The following is a 15,911-nucleotide window of genomic DNA, read 5'->3' on the forward strand; positions in this document are numbered from 1 at the left end:
GGCCCGGCTTCGGTTCCACCACTCAAGACCCGACTCGATCCTCCATGCTTTAGGGTTTGAGGGGACAATTCTCCTCTCTTCCTTTTATTTTCTGCTCTTTCCCACGAATTCGACTCCCAATCTCGCAGCTCCGGCGACCTTCTCTAGCGCTGTCTCCTCTCCTTTGGCGCGTTCGGCTACTACCGCCTCGGTGGCTCCGCCTCCCATGCGATCACCTCCTCCGGCTTAATCGAGCAAGAGAAGGATTTGAAGTAAAAGCGGGAGAAGGTACCACCGCCCATTCTTTCTTCTTCTTTCGGTGCCGTCTGATTTATGTGATTAATTTGGTTACATTATAAGGTTTTATTACGGAGGTGCTTTAGTTACTGTGCTATTAAAACAATTTTTTTGAAGAAGCTATTAAAACGATTTGAAGTTTGTTTATTTTGTGATTTCAGAAGAATGATGGGATTCTTCGTAAGGTCAAATTTGTGAAAGGAAATCTATAATTTGAATGAATTAAATGCGTCGAGTTTTCTCGCAATGGTGCCATTTTATGAATTTATGCATTGATAGCATAATGAAGATTTAGTTGGCACACTAAATTTATGCATGAATCGTATACTGTTTGGATTTAATCAGATCCGGTAGGCCGCGCAGACAAACTTAGTTATAATATTGATAGACTTCTAACAAGCGGTGCAAATTATTTAAATGATTTTTGAGTGCAATAACTTGATCAAGAGTTGATTACAAGGAAGTAGCAATAAATGACTAGGCAACAACTTCAACATTGGACGTAGGAAATCAAGTACTAGAAGGTTCAAAAAAACAAAAAAAAACTAGGGCTGCAAGCTAGATAGCAGTTCAAGGTTAAGTGAATAAACAGTGGAAGGGAACTAGATGAGTAGAAGGTTTAAAAAACAAAACACTAGGTCTGCAAGCTAGATAGCAGTTGAAGGTTAAGTGAATAAAGAGTGGAAGGGCACTAGGTGATCCCATTGAAGGGGAGAAGTTATAAGAATTACTTTAACAAGAAGTACCAACTTATCCTCGGTTCAAAGCATATCATGCTAAATCCAGTTCTTGAGGGAAAAATTGGAAAAAATAGCAGATCTAAGAAAGTGTAGAAGGAAAATAATGCACCTTTTATCTTATGTCTACCGCCAATGGCATCCAAGAGGTGAGCTTTTCACATGGATGCAAACTCTTAGACGCATTGAGAAAAGCTCGATCGTTGAAAGATTACACCTGAGCTTGATGATGGTGAGCACAGCATTGGAGCTGATGCCCACTGGTTCTAGGTCTCGTCAAAAAGCCTAATTTGCCCCTCTTAAGCTGAAGAATACTTAAAGATTGATGGAGGGGATTAAAGTCATCAAAATTCTATTGGGAAGCTTTTTTTTTATGTTACCACAACTGTGCGCATACCTGATTCATTGCCATAGCTGTCTATTATATGCAGGTCTGGTCCAAATCAATTTGCAAAGCATTGATATAATGTGTTTGTGGACCACTGAGTAATAAGAAGAGGCTTTCAAGTGAGTGAGAGATGATAGCCCTTGCTTCCTCCCTAAATCTGGAGATGAGCAAGGAGATCAGATCAACATAAGATGAGCAAGGAAAGAAGAAAATAGTGAATTCCTTTCTGTTTATGGTGAGATTGAGTGCTTTAGTTGCTTCTGACTTTGTTTCCTTTTTGTCTTGTATGCTTTTTCAAAGAAAAGGGAATAATTAAAATTTTCTTTCTTGAATCTTTTAATGTTGTTTATTTTGTAGGCATTGTTGTTGATTTAATTGCATGGAAAATGGGATCAGCGGTTTGATTTTGAGAACTTCATATAGACTGCTTCTTCAAGTTCTGGATTTTGTTGACTGAGTGAATTTACACAGACTGATGTGCTATTATACTTGATGATATAATGTTTGGTTATTGGACTCAAGCTGATTGATCTAGTTCCTATAGTCAGCACATTGTTAATCTGTTTTAACCATTTCAAGTTGGGATGTAGAAAGTGGAGTGCTGATGTTTGCCTGAGTGCTTGTCATGAAAAAGCATGCTAGACTATGAAATGAATTGTAATATTTGGAAACACAAGTATTCACAAAACGAACCTTGAATGGTTGGTGCAAGGCTTGATGGTTACATTGAACTTTAGCCTTTTATCTTATCATTGCACTTGATACCATTTAAGAAAACAAAGAACAATTTGAGTTTTCGCCAACTTACTGTAGTATGACTTTATTTAATTTGATTTGGTAAAGTATATGAAGACTTGATGAATTTGTTTGCTAGACTTAGTTGGCAGCCATGGTCAAATTGTCTAACCAATCTCAGGCAATTATTTTTAAAACAAGTGAGGTGGTTTCCTTGAGTAAAACCAGCATCCTGTTAAATTACCATGGACTAGCTTGAGTTCTGATTGACTCAGGAATTTCGAACATGAGTGCATCAACTGTTATATGGAGACAATATCTTTTAAAGAACATAATAGCAATTGTTAAAGAGCATAATATTATTTCAGATAAATGCTAAATCATGATTGCTTGATTCTTCTCTATTTCCTTTTATCAAAGCTTCTATTCTATAAATACGGAAATACCCAATACATCGAAACTCATTGCCTGTTAAGCAATCTCAAAACTGCAAAAGGAAGCAAATGGGAACTGCATAAAGAAAGTATGTGGTGTAGATTGCAAATAGTATGTAGTTGATAAATGTCTTCTCTGAAAGTTGACATCACTTAATGCTGGCCTATAACAATTTGTTAGCTCGCTCTGGTAGTTTTGGGAATTAATGAGCTTACAATATGAAAAATCTACTGACAATTTGTTAGCTCACTCTGGTAGTTTTGGGAATTAAATGGCTTCTAGCTATTTTGATAGTCCAATTTACAGTTTGGCGATGTCAGTATAATATCATGAAATAGCTTCCTGAATTCATACTGTTTTCAGCTTGTTTTTAGATTGTTTTCAGCTGAAAGTGATGACAACTGAAACAAAGACAAATTCAGCTCAGAAGATTGATCCAGGGGTTCCTCCAACTAAGATTTTGCATAAGGCTGCTGAATTTAAACGATGGGGCAGGAAATATCCCTTCCTTCGATATGGGCTTCCATTCATTTCTCTCATAGTATGAGGATCAGTTGGCCTTGCTCATCTCATTAAAGGAAGGCATGTCTAAAGTTTTAATACTTTATCTTTTGCTTTTATTGCTGTACAACTCTTTATCTATCTATACCATTATCTATTCTTGGTATTGTCAAGCCCCTCTTATTTAAGTATGTCTGGGGATCTCTAGAAAAGATAGTTGCTCTGTTTAATATATCATTCTATCAAACAAATTGCATCTGTTCTTAGAATAAATTGTTGGCTTAATAATTCAGTAAAGAAGTGACAAAGGAAAAAGATGATCTAGAGTGAGAGATTATTGAAACAACAAAAGCACTTACAAGAACTGGGCCCAAGGATGGCTATAAACCAAAGAAAATTTCTCTGGAGGAGGAGCTGAAGGTGGTTGAGTTCTCTCAGCTAGTAAAATGTTTCTTAACACAAAGATGCTTCATCCCATTTTCTCAGAATGGTTCCTTTGATGTTTGCAGGCTTTGCAACAAAAGGTTGACATCAACAATTATGAATACAAGAGGATTCCCAGGCCTCACGAAGGAAAATCAAGCAAAATTAACTAATACTTATTCAAGCTTTTTTATGTCACTATGTAATGTTTAATATTATTTTAAACATAACTTTAGCTATTGCTATGATATTTGATATTATTTTTTTTTTCTTTTTGAGTTCAACATCACTAATTGAATATAATCCATTAAAATGGTTTATTCTTCCTGTCCAAAACTTGTTAAGAAGTTAATTATTACTTGAAATTTTGGAATGCTAAGATCAATCAAGACTAAATTTTTAGGAAACACTAAAGATGTTGTAGCAAGACTCAACTAAATTTTTAGGAAACACTAAAGATGTTGTAGTAAGACTCAAAGGATGGACAGAATTCTTAGTAATGTCCTATTGATATTTTACTACTTTCATTGATTCTCAAAATTGTTACAGTTGGCCAATATATTAGTACCCTTAAATTTAAGGGGGACATGTGAGCCTTTCTGAGGATACCTAGAACCAGCAGGCAATGGCTCCCATGCCATGTTTGTTATCTCGAAGCTTGGGCGAAATCTTTCAAGGATTAAAGCTATTGTTGAGGAATCTAATAGTTCTGATTCATGTGGAAAGCCCTCATCTTGATGCAATAGGGCTGTGGGAATAAGTCAAAAGGTGCATTCCCCCTTCTCGGATGTTCTCTTTTTTCCAGTTATGTCATGTTTTCCCCCCAGACTGGATTTAGTTTGACGTGCCTTGAGCTGAAGATTGATTCATACATGTGAAAGTAATTTTGGAGTGGCCATTATTCAGTGCTCTTGCCACGGAAAGCTGTCAGCTTTCCTTTTGGTTAAATTTTGGGATTGTCTTATGCATTGGATGAATTTCATCAATTGCAAAGATGAAGTATAGTATTTTTTTCATTTGTGCTTGCAAGCGATGCCAGTGCTGTTCTGGTGGTCTACTTCTATCACACAATTCTTGTCTAGTTCTAGTATTTTATACTTAGTAAGATATATTTACCTGTATTTTAATGCTGACAAGAATCAGAACGCTTTATAGTTTGCAACATGCATACTGTATTATACCTGGTTTCACGTCATCTCTTGGAACTATAAGCTGGTTTAAAGAACTACAAGATAGGCCTGGTTTCTTTACGGTACATATCCTCCATCCAGCATTTTTTTTCTTTTCTTTGTTAATCATTTATATTGAATGACAAGAGAATTATATTATTTCGTTCTATGTTAAGAAGTATATTTTTTTCCCTTTCCCTGTTTTCTTCACAAAGAAATTTTAGAGGTAGCCAAAAAAGTATTTTGTTGCATTTTACAAAGAATTTACACTTGATTATGATGTTGTTTACTTAGAAATATCAGCTTGTTTGCTCTTTAGTTCTTTTTTACAACCTGAAGGACCAATTTCAGGTACAGATAGCCGGAGTTGACATTTAATTTCCCTTAGCTGAGCAACATCTCTGTAGTAATAAGCTAGGAAGGGTAAGGGACCATGACATGCAGTCCATCCTATTTTTGCAAATGTATTTTATAACGAAGATGGGTTTTCTGGTACAACTGAGATGTAACAGTATTAGAAATGTGCACCTTACATATTATTTGCTGCATAAAAGAAATGTTGGGTATATCAATCATAAGCAAATGAGAGGAATGTATATCTACTCAAGAAATGAAGACCTAATATTGTTGACAAAACAAATTTCGGCATACTCAAATGAAGGAAAACTCGACCTGGCAAGAAAGGTCTTTGATGAAATGGCCTTTTGGGACTGTGTTGCTTGTAATGTAATGATTAGGGAATATATCTGGCACGGGAAGACCCAGGATGCACGGGAGCTATTTGATAAGATGCCTGAAAGGAACACCATTTCTTGGAATTCCATGATCATGGCTTATGCAAGTGAGAGTAGATTGCATATTGCCCTGAAGCTTTTCTTAGTCATGCCTGATGAAGAAAAAGATACCTTCAGTTGGACAACTATTATTTCTGGGCTTGCTCGTGTTTCACGAATCATTGATTCATGGCAATTGTTCAAACAATTGCCTGAGCCAGACTCTGCCTCCTGGTCTTCAATCATATCTGGTTTCCAGCAGAATGGATTATCATCAGAATCCTTGATGCTTTTCAAAGAAATGCTGTCAGTGGGAAGAAGACCCACTGTTCACTCTCTCACCAGCGCCCTGGCTGCTGCTGCAGATTTAGCTGCACTTTCGAATGGCCAGCAGTTATACTGCCATCTCCTGAAGAGAGGATTTGACAATAACAATCTCGTCAGAAACTCTGCCATCTCTATGTTTATGAAATCAGGGTGTCTGCATGGTGCGATCAATATTTTCAATAGTATTTATCAACCTGACATGTTCACGTGGAATGCTATGATTTCAGGATATGGGCAGCATGGATATGCTGTTGAAGCAATCTTAGTTTTCCATCAGATGCAGAAAGCTGGGTTTCACCCTGACAGAATCAGTTTTCTGGGTGTTCTCCAGGGATGTAGCCATCGTGGATTTCTAAAAGAGGGAATATTGTATTTTGACTGTATGCAGAAAGATTTTGGAGTTCATCGAGGACCTGAACATTATGTCTGCATGGTTGACATCCTTGCACGTGCTGGATTGCTCAAAGAGGCTGCAATGATAATCCTCAAGATGCCTTTTGAGCCCACTTCTATCTTTTGGAGAACACTTTTGAATGGATGCAGGATAAGTGGGGCTCTTAAATTCGGTTTGTATGCAGCTGATCGGGTCTTGGAGCTTGAATCAAATAATGCTGCCTCCTGTTTGATGGTCATGCAGATGTATGCAGCTGTAGGAAGACAGAGAGAGGCTGCTTTGATGAGGAGATGGATGACTGAAAAAGATGCAAGGAAGGAGTTGAGCAATAGTTGGATAGAGATAAAAGGAAAGGTGCATATCTTTACCACTAGGGATGAAACACATCGTGATTCCCAGAGTATTTATATGATCGTTGAGCTTTTAGCAGATGTTGCATCTGAGTATGCTTAATAACAGTTGACAGGAGTGCTGTCGAAATCAGGCATGTCATGGAATTGGCATTTATAGTTCTATCTATAGCAGGACTGTCACCTTGTGATCTCTATTAGAGATTAGGGGGAAAATGTCAATTTAAGTCTTACAGCAAGATTCGCTGTCGCGGTACCGGACCCCATACCGGTGCCACACTAGCACAATATTGGTATTGTATGGTACGGAGTGTCGAGTATCGGTACGCCATCCGTATTGGATGCCGATACCGAATTGGTACGGTATGGTATGCTCCGTACTGCTTGGTTCGGGCCGGTACGGCATGCTTTGTCGTATTCTTTTCTTGACCCTTTCATGTAGATGGATTTTAGCGATATTATTGTATACGGTGTGGTGTTAAAGGTGGAGGTTGAGAGCTGAAAATGTGGGAAAGAAAATTCTTTGCTGATTATGAGAAAGATTTTCATGAAAAGTGGAGCCGATTTGGACGTGGTACAGCTAGGAAAGACAAAGGAGCTGCCTGAAGCGGGCTTAGATACTGAGTTACAGATTTACACCTTTGGAAAGAGAAACAGCTAAGATAAGGCTTTTGTAGCAAAATTTCAGGTAGCATGATCCTTGGCCCGAGCAAATTATTGCATTGGCTGACTGACTTGGCAAAGAAGCAAAGCTTTTGTAGAAAAATTTCAGGTAGCATGTTCCTTGGCCCAAGTGAATTATTGCATTGGCTGACTGACTTGGCAAAGAAGCAAAGCTTTTGTAGCAAAATTTCAGGTAGCATGCTCCTTGGCCCAAGCTTTTTGCAGGGTTATGAATTAAGATGCAGCAACAATTTTCAGTTACCAAGGAAGGGTCCTGATATTTTACCTACTTGATGCTAAAACTAAATCCTAATGTCTTATTTGTATGATATTTATAAGCTGGCCAGTCATAAGAGTGGCAATGTCTTGTTTACTTGTCAGGTATGTATTTCTTGTTACCATCTTACCGTAATGTTCAGTTAATTCATTTCCTTTCTTTCTCTTTATGCCTGAGAAATCTCTTACATTGTCTTTCTGCGAATTTTTTTCTCCAGTAAAAATATATCAAATTGTGCTGCCTTGTGCTAAATCCTGTAGGAAAAGAATATAGATTGTCAGTGTACATCTTGCAGAGCAGCCAACAACTGCAAAGGTGCTAAATAGCGATGAGAGAGGTGCTATAGACAATTTTCTCACTGTTAATGATCTTATATGGCATTATTGTCATCTTTGACATTGATATGACGATGTGGTTGTCCTGATATACTTCTCCAATTAGGTTGGCATTCAGATTGTTTTCCTGGAATGACTCCAGCTAACTAGAAATGTGCTCTGGGTCCTTTGGACACAATTTGGTTTTACCGCCATTTTATCCAGCCTGTGCGGGTCATCTCATGATTTGGGAAGCCTGTAGTCTACTAGCTGCATGCTGTGGAAGAAGCATGGTATGCTCCTCTCTTGCCTTAACATGCCCAAATTCTGAAGATGGTTTGTTGTTGCATTTATCTGGGTGCATGTCATGTTCTTCATTTTCTTTTTTTATTCTAAACATATATTTCATTGTTGGTAGTACTTATAGTTTTTATAATGTGGCTATTACTTGTGAATTCATATTGCTTTATCATTCTTCTTATATATTGTACTGCTTTAGAAGCTGAAAGCAGATGAGATCTCTTTGCCTACTGCCCATCCAGTCATTTGTATTTTGCGTGTGCAAAAAAGACATCTGAATTTCAAAATCTCTGAATCCTTGCTTTTTAAAGCCACCTCATGTTGTCTTACCAAAAAGCAAGTCATTTCATAGTGTGATCACACAATCTTACTCTTTCTAACTTGACTGGTATTTTATCTTTGCGATGGGGGGTTGATTAACGTTTGTCTAACTGGGAAACTATGCGGCTACTGCCTTTGTTGCATGGGTCAATACAGGGACCTTTATGTTTCTTTTTCTTCCCCTCTTTGGCACCTCTTTAATGTTCAATTGTTGTGGGTTCACAACTCGGAATGCTTTGACAGCATGATCGCTTGCCTTGTTAATAGCTCAAGCATTCATAACAGGATGCCGAAGCTCTGGTTAAGGCCGCAAGGTTCTTATCCGGTCAAAGAGACATTAAAAAAATGTCAACTTTTCCATGATACTGACATATATAACTCAGGACTTTGATGTTGTTGAGAGTTGATGTGGTGTGGCATATCTATATTTGAACAGATAAACTGTTCCATCACGTATGTCTCTTAAAATCATTTTCTCGTACTCTCTAAACATATGAAACAATCCATAGACCATAGTGGAGATAGTATATCTTCTTTCCACAAACAAAAGAAGAAAAGAAAGATGACCATGGGATAGTTAAAAAGGTAAAATAGAAAGAAGCTTTCATAGTTGCACGCATGTACCTATAGTACGGATGGGATGAAAAAGGGGTAGTGGACATGTTGATCAGGACAAACTTTGTCTTCCACCAAAAAAGAGAGACAAGGTCCGTAGAAGGTAACTAGCGATGGGCTTAACCTCCAGTAGTCCTTTACAGGCAGGTTATTGATATATCAGTGCCCTTATCCTCATAGAAACTTAACAGATTGTTGATACGAACATCCTATGTACAAGAAAACCTACTTTGGCTATAACTTTTCCTGGATTACTTGTTTCTGGAAATATAAATTATCATGGATGATGGTAAAATAAGGTAAAATGATTTGAAATTATAATGAATCTAAAATTTTTCCCTGTTTACTTGGTAACAGAAACTTTATTATGTAAGATTAACTTTTATTACAAAATTATTCTTTAGTATTATTGGAATAAGGTCTATGCTTACATGAGAGTTTGGGATCCTTTATTATCAAAAGTTCCAATTAGAGAATGTTTTCACCAATCATATTGTTTTATCACTTGAGCACCACACGGTTAGCTTGTAAATCAATTGTTACTCTCAAAGTCATTGACACTCTAAAGCTTGCCATTTAGTGTCCTTTCTATACTATATTACAGTGAAATGTGGGTTCTAGACCATTATCATCTATCTGACTGATTAGTCCTCAAGATATGAATTAAAACAGCAGGAAGGGACGTCTAAAACACTACAGAATATGAAGTTGACTACTAATTCATCTCCTTCATTTGTTATTATATCTTGATGTGACACTGTATTCAGGTGTGCCTGTTACCAATTGAAGTGAGGTATTAATTCATGAAAGCTATTTCTACAGGTCCACCTAACAAAACTCGACCTGAGATTATCTTCACAAGTTAGTGCCTCCGGCAGAGTGAAGAATTTCTGGTGTTAAATTTTCAGAGAAAGCTTATAGTCTTCCACAAAAATTCATGTTAGCTGGCTGAGAGTGCATGGATACCGTACTTGGCTAATGAAAGCTGTAATGGTTCCTCAAGGGACCTGACTTGAGCTCTTTCCAGGTTCCAGCTTCTGTAACTTTGGACATATTTTGACTGGACGATTGTAGTCTGATGAGGGCAAGCATGACTTGCTGTAGAACAAGTAATGCTGATGTTAGATTCTAACTGATGAGGTACTGTAATGGATTCCATGATGAATGGATCACCTTGGTGCACTTGTGTACCAAGTGCACTTGATAGTGTGACATGCACAAATGTTGAAAGATTGAAGGAAACTCATCTTGGATGCTCGTTTTTTGGTTGTCTCAGCTTAAGCACATACGTCTCTTCTTAGACTAGGATCAATCTATCTAAACATTTGAAGGTAGCTGGCGAAGCATGACAATGAATGAAGCTTGATCCCTGCAATAGAAAGACAAGAGGGAACACAAGATTCGCCCTGAGGCATCCAAGTAATGATATGATAGCTGGCATCAGCATGCCATGGAGTTCCATCATCATTCTCCGAGCCTAGAGAACAAACAAAACTCTAGATTTTCAGGAGTCATCCTCCCATTATGGCTGATGCCTCCAATCTCACTCTTTTTCATGCTACCATGCGAGGAATAGCAAGTAGCAACAGAGACGGCCTCCCCCATTTCACCGACAGTGCCTGGGAAGCTATTATCTGACAATGTAGACATCGTATCAATCTGAAGAAGCTCTCTTTTAAGAGGAAAACAAAACATATTCGAGAGGAATTTTGATGTATTTGTCCTTTTTTTAGATGCATTTCAACGCAGCCCACTTTTTTCCTAAAAACCAATAGGATCTAACTTTTTCTAATAAGAGAAAATGGTCCATTTTGTCTAATCAACGGCCAACCTTTTTGATCTTTTAAAGTTAAATGGTGTTTATAACTTTAGTTTACTACTAGTATAGTCCTAAGTAAGAACAGTGGAGATGCCGCACAAAAAAAAAAAAATCAAGAAATATAAAAATATTAAGAGAGCAAGTCATTAAGTGGACATCAAGGAATACTTTGTCCCACTTGTAAAATACACATATCGTAGTTGACATTTTATAAGAAGGGGAATGTTTTGTTGACGGGCTTGGAAGGAGGGAGTAATCTATTGAAAACCCTTTTCTTTTTCAGTTCTTTTTTCTTCTTATTTGTGGGGGTGGGGAGCATAGGCTGGTTTGTTTTTTGATGTCTATAGAAACATCTAGAATATAAACTTTAGGGATAATTTTTGATTTTATGCTTTCTGTTGAGCAAATTTTATGCTGAACTTTTAAGATCATGTATCTTGGAATGCTGTCATACTATGAAACAACCCTAACATACTGACCCCAAAGCTACCAAGATATGGATATATTAATTGGCCATTGGCTTCTATACTTAAACACACTCTTGCTCATAGCCAGAATTTGGAGCAAGGAAAAGACATTTACAAATAAGAATACCTTCAGTTTCCAGGGATTAAGCTAACTTAAGCAGCACTGGTGGACCACTTCATTTCTTATTTTCTCATGAATTTTAGTCATGTTATCAATTGGATTGTTGAACGGACAAAACGAGCAAGCGATTGTCTTACTGTGGACCAATAAAAGATGGCATGTCCTCCTCCAACGAGCCACCGTTGGAACCAAATAGTGCAAATTGATCCCATGCAAGCACGTAACCAAGGAAACCCCGTCCAATCCCTCATTAATGAATTGTCAAGAAGCCTAGCTACGATGTTCTTCTAGTTTCCTATTATCTTTCTCTGCTCGATTCAGAAAGTTTCAAGAAATGTATCGCTGGGGAAGCCATCAAAGGATCAAAATTGCATGTTCAGAAAGTTCCTCTCGTTCCTCGACAATGTAACTCATCTTTGCCCTTGTCTCTATAGTAAATACGATTAATCTTTAATAAAAGCCGGGTGGCTCCTTTTGCCTCCCTTTACATCAAAGGATCAAAATTGCATGTTCGGATGAAGCTCTTGGGGGAATTGAAATAGTTCACTGTCCATCTTCGTGACTTGCGTGAGGAATGCATTACGATCTCCTCCAACATCCTTGCATTCTTGAGCAAGTATCCTGCAAATGCCTTTTAAACTTTTGGATCTCTATTGTCGTGAGCAAGTATCCTGCAAATGCCTTTAAAGTTGAATTATTTGTCCTTGGCTGCAAAGAAATAGCGAAGGGTAGAGAGTTGACACTTGTGAGTGGCTTATAGAACACATAGGAAAGGAGAAATGAAGAAAGTCATAGGTTGTTCGCAGCACCTCCATCAATTGAATCGACAGGGTTTCCAAACTAAGAGATCCCTTCAACAAGTACGGAGAACGTAACTGCATCCACCATGAAGCAGCAAACTCAACTTGATAGCTAGCGGTTGCAAAAAATAGGGAGGTCATTAGGTACATCCTCTCTGTTTGAGAGAGCCTGGGCATAGATATTATAACATGCGAGAACTGGAATTGAAACATTTCTATTCTTCATAACATGGAAAAGAACAACCTATATTAAGTTAATGCACCATGTTAAGATAAGACTTGGCTCAAAAGAACAACATATATTGTCTACCACGTCGTTGTAATTGATTCGAAACATTTTACAAAAATCAGATTGTTTAACTTAATTATGTGCAAAGAAACCATACCTGTGTGCAGGAAACGGTAAACTGTGTGCACAGAACACAAAACTGTGTTTCGAGGTTAATGAAGTATGTGCATTGGTTAATTAAGTGTGTTTCAAGCTTAATCGACTATGTGCCATGCTAGGGTAAGTCTTGGCTCACAAGAACAACCTATATTAAGTGTCTACCACGCCGTTGTAACTAATTCGAAATATTCTACCAAAATCAGATAGCTTAACTTAACTGTGTGCACATAAACTATATCTATGTGCGGGGAACGGTAAACTGTGTGCACAGAACAGAAAACTGTGCCAGACTAGATTAAGTGTTAAAACATTGATTAATTGTGTGCCAAGCTTACTTAAATGTGTGCCATGTTATATTACTTGTATACCAAACTTACTAACCTAACTGCCACTCATTCATTATTTTCCGTTTTTTCTTCTTTTCTTTTCTTCTTTTTCTTTCCTTTTTTTTCTTTTTCTTCTTTTTCTTTCCTTCTCTTCCTTTTCTTTCCTTTTTCTTCTCTTTTTTTTTCTTTTCTTCTTTTTCTTTCTTTTTCTTCCTTTTTCTTTCCTTTGTCTTCTTTTTTTTTCTTCTTTTTCTTTCCTTCTCTTCTTTTTTTCCTTTTTCTTTTTTGTTCTCTTCTTTTTCTTTCCTTTTTCTTCTCCTTTTTTTTATTTTCTTTTTTTCCTCATGGAACCCGTCCCCTCCCATGACACCCCCCGCGATGGCATCACCCTCCTCGACCTCCCTAGCGGCCCCTCCCTCCGCCTCTACCTCCCCGAGCTGCCGTCGGAGCACGGTGGTGACGGGCGGAGGAAAGCGCTGCCCATACTCCTCCAATTCCAAGGCGAAGGCTTCTGCATCTCCCACTTCTCCTAGTTCATGTACCACCAATTCTACTCCCGCCTCGCCCGCGCCGTCCTCGCCATCGTCGTCTCTGTCGATCTCGCTCCCGAGCAGCGCCTCCTCGCCGCTATGGATGCGGGCTTCCGCGCACTCCTCCACCTCTGCTCCCTCGCAAGGCCGCAAGGCCGTCGGCACCGGAAAGGGGCCGGGCCGCGGCGGACGCAGGGGGAGGATGGGTCGTGGCCGGCGACGGCCGTAGGACGCCACGGCTGCCCTTCTTCCTCTTCTTCGGCGCCTCCCCACCGTGGGGTGGGGGCGGGGGCATTCTCGGCGGCGCGACTGCGGGAGGGGACTGGGACGAGGGTATTTTCGGCGGCGCGGCCGTGGTAGGAGGCTCGGGAGGGGTTGGGCCGTGGCCGGCACCGGCCGTGGCGGGCCCAACCTCCTTTTTTCTTTCTCTTCTCCGGTAGGATGGGAGATAAAGCAATAGGAATTAAAATATTCTTAGGGGGCATTTTCGTCTCATAATAAAGTATTGAAATATGGCGGGACTGATTGTTAAACAATCAGTCAACATGGATTAAATATTAGAGATAGGTCAATAAATGTACCGGTGATTAATTACCCCTTTTCTTAAGCTGCATAGAAACCTAATGTTGTTTAATTGCAGTGTCTCCATTGAACTGAAGGGTGGCAAATAGGGTAAACGACCATGTCTTAAGTTCAAGACCTAAAGGTTATTGCAGGTGGAGAGCACATCTAGCAAGTATCCAGGTTTACACAATTCCTTAGAGAGAGAGAGAGAGGGAGAGTTCAGGAATAATTTTAAAGCGTTTGATGTGTCTATTTGCTAATTCAATTGAAAAACAAAACGCATAACAATGAATAAGTTTGTATTGGTTCAGGATTTAGAATTTTGAACACCTCTTTTATGCTCCTCCACCAGATTTGCTCGCACTCTATCCGCAGTAAGTTTGTAATATTATTAGGCTATAGAAAACCATCATGCATGGTATCAAACAGTTCAACTTCCAGAAAGAAAGAAAAAAATCTATTTTAAACAGGAAAATGAACTAAACTTACTCTTTTCCATCAACACGCAGTCATTCGGTTAAAAATAATAGGAAAAAAAAAAGGAGAAGAAGAAGAATGTTATTGGAGGCCCTGGACGGGCTATGAGCATGAGCGAGCATCACGGTCACTATTTTTTTTCCCCATCTCCTACTCGTTACAGGACTACTCCTCCAAGGAAAAATAAATAAATAAACGATAGTCCTCGGAAGGATTATTCCGAGTGGGCTCAAAGTTCCTGAGATAGGCCGTCACCGGACAAGGAGACCAACCAAGGATTTGGGATCTTCCCAAGCTACAGACGCGACCAGTCATCATTTGGGAGGATGTGAGCCACAGTAAACTTCACAGCTATCACAAATGAAACACCTATCAGCAATCAGTAATGTGTAAACAATTTCTCCAGTTATGATATATAAGAAATGTTTATTTTCTAATATAAATCTCTTCTTTCAATAAGGAAGACATGAAGCTGCGTAACCCTTATGTTTTGTGAGAAAAATACCAGGATATGGGTTTCTTTCCTGGAAGTGGCTGAGAGAAGCGGTCGAAGATGATAAATTGCGAAATTGCACTCCGAATGGAAATACTTTGCGGTGCCGATCGAATAAACTCAAAGTTCTTCTGGCTCATGTAATCCTGACATGGCATCTGAGTATATATTCAACTCTCTCTCATGCCACATGACGTGAAATTTTTTTGTCGGCACTGCGTAACATTACTAGACTCCGGAAAAAAAAAAAAAAAAAAAGAGTGCGACAAGGGATTAGCCGAATTAGGTCGAGAAAAAAATGGTAAAAAATTTTAAAAAATAAAGTGCCGCTAGATTCTGGACTGAAGGTCAGTAACCGCTCAAGGTGCGTTGAAGTTGATTGGAACCAAAGTGCGTTGAAGTTGATTGGAATCATAGTGCGTTGAGATCGATTGAAATACCTGTAAAAAAGTTCGTTTGCCAAAAAAAAATTGGCAGGAAATCCTCCGATGCTTAAGTCAGATATCTAGAGCAACAATAGAAAAGAAGGTAAAATATGTTAAGAGGAGTCCTAAATTGCTTACCCCCCGGTCTCTCGATCACCCTTATATATAAATGATGAGAATGGTGTCCATTTATCGGGAAGCATTGTAACTGCATTATAACAGTTAAGCATGCTCTAATGATATGGTAACGACTTCCCACAATTGTCATGCAGCGATAATTGCATTGATCGTGCCTATATTAGTACAATCGTCATTAATGCCATTATTGCGGTTCATGTAGTGATAGTTGGCATTATTCTCACATGCAGAAAGGCACGCCGGTCCATAACCAGGTTATTTACCTCAACCGAGGTCAAGGAGATCATATATCTCTGAGATTAAGATGATCAATATTTTTCCTATCACTTGCCCCTTGACTCTGAATTCGAACTTGATCTTACTTC

The 15,911-nt window shown here is 38.7% G+C and overlaps 1 protein-coding gene across 13 annotated transcripts; it reads left to right on the plus strand.

Annotated features, from left to right (window-relative positions):
- Positions 1–54: 54 nt before the first annotated feature.
- Positions 55–10,220, plus strand: LOC103714153 (pentatricopeptide repeat-containing protein At4g02750-like). Of its 13 annotated transcripts, none has more exons than XM_026807303.2 (7): positions 55–267; positions 1,445–1,636; positions 2,935–3,492; positions 3,582–7,552; positions 7,666–7,785; positions 7,890–8,055; positions 9,821–10,220. In XM_026807303.2, exon 4 carries the CDS (start codon positions 5,103–5,105, stop codon positions 6,609–6,611), a length of 1,509 nt encoding a protein of 502 aa, XP_026663104.1. In that variant the 5' UTR covers positions 55–267; positions 1,445–1,636; positions 2,935–3,492; positions 3,582–5,102; the 3' UTR covers positions 6,612–7,552; positions 7,666–7,785; positions 7,890–8,055; positions 9,821–10,220. The 13 variants fall into 13 exon arrangements, with proteins under 13 accessions (XP_026663104.1, XP_038978060.1, XP_038978054.1 ...); XM_039122132.1 differs by having other exon boundaries at positions 7,926–8,055; XM_039122126.1 differs by having other exon boundaries at positions 7,709–7,785.
- The last annotated feature ends 5,691 nt before the right edge of the window (positions 10,221–15,911 follow it).

Source organism: Phoenix dactylifera, chromosome 2, assembly GCF_009389715.1.
Source record: "Phoenix dactylifera cultivar Barhee BC4 chromosome 2, palm_55x_up_171113_PBpolish2nd_filt_p, whole genome shotgun sequence".
Lineage (NCBI taxonomy): Eukaryota > Viridiplantae > Streptophyta > Magnoliopsida > Arecales > Arecaceae > Phoenix > Phoenix dactylifera.